We start from the raw sequence: 6,000 nt of genomic DNA, 5'->3' as shown, positions 1-6,000 counted from the left end.
TTGAATAAGAAATGGAACATATTTATGACAAGAAAAAGAGAAAATGCTATTTGGTCCATATTGCATCTGAATCAGCACTGTTTCAACCAAAGTAACAAGACACTTTTCACCAAATTTTTACTTGACCAATGGAGTAACAGACTTTGTAAAGGATTGTATTGGTGAGCAATAATATGAAATGTAAGAAAAAAACAGACTCCAAGAAAGAATCAGCAATACATATACACTAACATGATCTCTGACTACCATTATCAGGCATTTGAAATGTTTTCTAGTATTCTTCACAAATGATTATTAATTTAAAAATTGTAAAGTGTCTTGGTATTTGTGTTATGACAATTCAAAATTTATGTGGTTAGGAAAATATTCACCAATATAACAGCTAACCAAAATATTTATAAGCCACATGTTTAAAATGACTCAAAGAATTATGAAAGTTCCAAAATTTAAATCATAATAGAGTACACAATATTTATTTTTTAACAAAATAGATAAACCAAATATTTACATTTTATGTATTTTGATTATTATGATAAAATTTGTTAATTTAATGTTCAGTTAAAATAAGCTTCAAATTAGCTATTTAAAAAATGTCAGGTACATAATTAAGATAAACTTTCTGTTCATCAGAAAAAGAACTTTGGGAATCTGTCCAAAACACTAGGTCTTCATTTTTTGTATCTTAGACCACTCAGGTGCTTCTTTCTTGGTCTGTGAAAAAAATAAAAGAATAAAATAAAATTAAGTAAAATGCTTATAAGAAGGACAAGAGTACAAGAGAAGCAATTCAAAGAACAAAGCAACTATATACACTGGGAATTTTTCTGTAACATTATAGTAAATAATTGCGTTCTATAATTCAGAAGGATACTTAAGGGCAAAGATTTTGTCTTTTGTCAGAAATAATCTCCCACTGGAATGTCTATTAAAAAAAAATACACAGCTGTGTTTTCCGGCTTAAAGTCTGCATTTAACATATTCTACAGAGGTGAGCCGGAGAAGGCAATGGCACCCCACTCCAGTACTCTTGCCTGGAGAATCCCAGGGATGGGGGAGCCTGGTTGGCTGCCTTCTATGGGGACGTACAGAGTCAGACACGACTGAAGCGACTCAGCAGCAGCAGTAGGAGCACAGAGGTGAGCATTTTATGAATTTATTCTATTTTTCAAAGAAAATTATTAAAAAAAAAAACCAACCAAGGCCACAGTTTCTTTTTAGTTGTCTTATCTATCTATATAGATACTCATTCACTCAGTAGTTACTTAGTGAAGAATTTCTAGATCTAAATCATTGTGCTTTGGGTATTCTGAATTGTTAAGTATAGGGTTGGCCAAAAAGTTTGTTCGTTTTGACTGTATGATGTTATGTTGACCAACCAGAGTACTTCTTGGGTTCACTGCTCAATCATTTCAGTCCCAAAGAGCCTGGCTATACAGAGTGGTAACAAAGGAGCAGGGAAGGTGGGCTGCAGTAAAACTCAGAAATCTATATAAGGTACTGATTCAAATCAAAACATCTTATTTTATGTAATAAATCACATATGCAGTTACTCTTTTCCCACTTATAGCTCCTTAGAATTATGAAGAACCACATTCCTAAATACATAAAAATATATGTACACTGGCATATAGGTAAGTATGATAAATTATAATTTTATCTTTCTCATATGCCATAGCTGAATGCACAAAATATTAGAAGTGACATCAATGGTCAGCTCCTCTTGACCACAGCCATGCCCTTGGCCACCTTTGGTTATCACCATATACACCAGTAGTCCCTCCATCTCCTTCCTCAGACCCCATATGTATGCTACAGATACTTTTACATAACACCTAAAGGCAACTAAAATTCAGTATGTCAAAAGGAACTCCCCCAATCCTTCATATTTTGTCTTGGCAAATGGTACCATATTTTGTTCAGTCATCTAAACCAAAAATGTTTGATTCTTCTTCATCTTAGCTTTCTTCTTTTTTTTTTTCCGCTTGCTGTCTTCATTCTAAACAGTCCTTAACATTTACAGAAATATCTTTTACATTCCTTATTCTCTATCTTGACTCCAAAAGACTTTGGGCCTTTATTTCTGCTTCATTCCTGCAAGAATTTCCTAATTCTGATTTGACTATCTCTTCTGTTCATCACCCACAATCCCTCCAAGCTTATCTTTCTAAAATGCAAACCTGCATTAAAACACTTCAGTTGTTTTTCTTTAATAGAAAGTCCAAAGTCCTTAGTATTAAAGGTGAAAGAAGCCTTCAGGGTGAAACAGGGAAAAGCCAGGTTTTATCTTCCAAGAGAATTCAAAGGTGACAGGGGCTAACCAAATCTAAAAGAAACCAAAGTACAAACCAGAATGCTAGCTGATCTGCCAGAGGACAAGTAGGTTCCACTCTGAGAAACTATGCTCTTCAGTAAGGCATGACATAAACTGGTTTTAACTGTGGCTCGAGGATAAAAAAATGTGAAAGCAAATTGTATAGACCAAGAAAAAGGCATAGAATTTGCATATCTACATTTTCTCAATCAATGGATACTAAAAGTTCTTTTAGTATTATGTATGTGTGTGTGTATGTTTAGTTGCTGAGTTATGTCCTACCCTTTTGCGACCCCATGGACTGTAAGCCTGCCAGGCTCCTCTGCCCATGGTATTTCCCATGCAAGAAAACGAGTGGGTTGCAATTTCCTTCTCCAGGGGATCTTACTGAACCAGGAATCAAACCCACGTCTCCTGCATTTGCAGGTGAGCTCTTTACCACTGAGCCATCAGGGAAGCCCGTTATGCATGTGCGGTTGTAGCTGTTCAGTCGCTAAGTCTTGTCTGACTCTTTGCAACCTTATGGACTGTAGCATGCCACGCTCCTGTGTCTTCCACTGTCCTCAGATTCATGCCCACTGAGTAAGCGATACTAACTAACTCTTATCCTCTGCTGCCCTTTTCTCCTTTTGCCTTCAATCTTTCCCAGCATCAGGGTCTTTTCCAGAGTCAGCTCTTCATATCAGGTGGCCCAAGTATTGGAGTTTCAGCAACAGTCCTTCCAATATATATTCAGGGTTGATCTCCTTTAGGATTGACTGGTTTCATCTTCTTGCTGTCCAAGGGATTCTCAGGAATCTTCTCAAGCACCACAATTCGAAAAAATTAATTCTTTGGTGCCCAGCCTTCTTTATGGCTCACAATTATACACAACTACTGGTAGCTTTGACTATAAGGACATTTGTTGCAAAGTGATGTCTCTGCTTTTGAATATGCTGTCTAGGTTTGCCATAGCTTTCCTTCCAAGGAGCAACTGTCTTTTAATTTCATAGCGCCAGTCTCCATCCACAGTGATTTTGGACCCCAAGAAAAGAAAATCTGCCACTGCTTCCATTTTTTTCCCTTCTATTTGCCATGAAGTAACTTTGGCCACCTCATGCGAAGAGTTGACTCATTGGAAAAGACTCTGATGCTGGGAGAGATTGGGGGCAGGAGGAGAAGGGGACGACAGAGGATGAGATGGCTGGATGGCATCACAGACTCGATGGACGTGAGTTTGAGTGAACTCTGGGAGTTGGTGATGGACAGGGAGGCCTGGCGTGCTGTGATTCATGGGGTCACAAAGAGTCGGACACAACTGAGCAACTGAACTGAACTGAATAGATGACATGGCCTGCTGGTTTCCTGGGTTACATATATTTTTCTCTTCTGAAACACAGAACTCTGATTTTATTATGAGAGTAATGAAAAACTACATTTATCAGCCTCTCGGCTTCCCAGGAAGTGCAGATAAGAATCCACCAGTGCAGGGGACACGGGTTCAGTCCCTGGTCTGGGACATTCCATATGTCGAGGAGCTACTGAACCTGTGCACCACAACAACTGAAGCCCGCATGCCGAGAGCCCGTGCTCCGAAACAAGAGAAGCCGCTGCAAGGAGAAGCCCGTGCACTGCAACGAGCGAGCAGTCTCCGATCTCCGAAACCAGACAGAGAAAAACAAACAAACAAATAAAGCAGTGTGCACATGGCCACAAAAGGAAATAAATAAAAATGTTTTGAAAAAAGCAGAAACACTGAAAAAGGGTACAGTTTCCAGTGTGAGCTACCTGGACTTTGCTGTTACAGAAAGTCACATATTTTATTAGATATTTTGTATTCTAAAATAGAAAAAAAAAAAGTAATAGGAACTCATTTCCTACATGTTTAATAGCAAAGCAAGTTCCCATCGGAATCTATTTTTGCCTGGGTATACTGACTTAATATTAAGATAATGATGAGATTTAGCAAAACCCAGCTGCTCAAAACTCTTGAGCATTTGATTTTATTTCTTCCAAGTCTTAAGTGTCACCTTCTTGAGGAGGCCACCCCCTCTATTCCTCACTCCCCATCTTGTTTTATTTTTTCCTATAGCATTTGTCAATTTTCCAATTTCTCCACAATTTGTTTTTTGTTTTTTGCTTGTCGATTTATAGTTTAATTCTCATAAAAGAATGTAAGCACTCATGGAAGGAGAAATTTTTATATCCTTATTACCTCTAACAGTACTTGGCATAAGGTAAGGGCTCAATAAACATTTTTTAAAATGAATGAATGATGTTAGGCTTAGCTAGGAGAGACACCTCTCAGTTCTATTTAAGTCTGGCTATGAATTCTCATGAGAGTTTATATTCAAGAGTTGCCCCTATGCAATGTGAAAGAAAATGACACCACAGTAATGCCATAATATGGCTCCAACTAATCAGGTAACATCACCATTTACAAGTAAGGCGGGCACTATTAATGATTCTAAGTAACACTGCCATTATTGAATGGGAATGATAATAACCAGTAAGATATGGAAATAGCATATTTTGCGGTATGAACTCAAGGCACGCTCAGTCTTTCTACTGGTAAACTTCTGCCCTCAGTCACTGTCTGAAACTCAGGTTACCGGTGAATAACATTACGATAGAATAGGTCAACTTCTCATCTACATCAGTATCTATATCTAAACACTAGCAAAATTCAAACAAATTCCTTGGAGATAATAGTGATTCTGGAAAGCTGATTTCAGATCCTATGACACATGCATTCTCTGTTTTTAGATATTTTGTCAGTAAGGTACTATCCATTAGTGACAGCCCAAAGTTCCAGACACTGGAAGTTTCTAAGCTTTTACCAACTCCTGATTAGTACTGAGCAAACTACATTAAGATAGATCACTGACTGGCAAACTATGGTCCATGGTCTGTTTTTATATGGACTGCCTGCTAAGAATGGATTTAACATTTTTAAAGAAAGGTAAAAAGCGAAGCAATATGCATGTGCCTCTTAAGGCCTAGAATATTTACTGTCTTGCATTTTAAGGAAAAATTTGCCAACCCCTGATAGATGACTGTTAAATAAAGTGGGCACAAAAATTCAGATACAGAACTAACTGCTTTTTATTTTGGTAATTCCAGTCTTTTACCTATTTAACAGTAGTGTTTCTTTTATGTTACTATCTTGAAGTTGTTTAGCTCTTCTACCCATAAGATGGTATTTTAGGTAACAAATTTTGCTATGCCTCTTCAGTCATTTACAGAGTTAATCTTCTGAGGAGCATGTTTATTTTCTATTTCACAGTTAAAAAGAATTAAGATTCTCAGAGGTTCCATGATATGAAACCCTTTTGATAATATATTTTATATACAAACACATTAGACATATATTAGACATACAAACTCCTGAATTAATTAATTAACTTTTGGCTGCACTGGATCTTGGTTACCGCACATGGGTTTTTTCCTAGTTGCAGTGAATGGGGTCCCTTGTTCCAGAGCATGGGATCTAGAGACTGTGGGCTCAGTAGTTGTGACACACAGTTTTAGCTACTCTGGTATGTGGAATCTTCCCAGATCAGGGATGGAACCTGTCTCCCCTGCACTGGCAGGCAGATTCTCACTGGACCACCGGGGAAGTCCTAGACATACAAATCACTTAGAGTGAACTTTTGTATTGGGCAGATAAATTTTAATCACTTAGTCGTGTCTGACTCTTTGCAACCCTA

The 6,000-nt window shown here is 37.6% G+C and overlaps 1 protein-coding gene across 4 annotated transcripts in view; it reads right to left on the bottom strand.

The window, feature by feature from the left end:
• Positions 1 to 445: 445 nt before the first annotated feature.
• PIBF1 (progesterone immunomodulatory binding factor 1) overlaps positions 446 to 6,000 on the bottom strand; it is a 230,826-nt gene continuing 225,271 nt past the window's right edge. For all 4 annotated transcript variants that reach the window (XR_011259599.1, XM_069602323.1, XM_069602324.1 and 1 more), the window contains one exon: positions 446 to 711. Coding sequence is in view for 3 of the 4 variants with exons in the window: in XM_069602323.1 (XP_069458424.1) it covers positions 661 to 711 (51 nt within the window). In the remaining variant the exon portion in view is untranslated. The remainder of the gene's footprint in view (positions 712 to 6,000) is intronic.

Source organism: Ovis canadensis, chromosome 10 (genome assembly GCF_042477335.2).
Source record: "Ovis canadensis isolate MfBH-ARS-UI-01 breed Bighorn chromosome 10, ARS-UI_OviCan_v2, whole genome shotgun sequence".
NCBI lineage: Eukaryota > Metazoa > Chordata > Mammalia > Artiodactyla > Bovidae > Ovis > Ovis canadensis.
The sequence above is the reverse complement of the archived record's forward strand: the minus strand, read 5'-3'. Positions and strand labels throughout refer to the sequence as shown.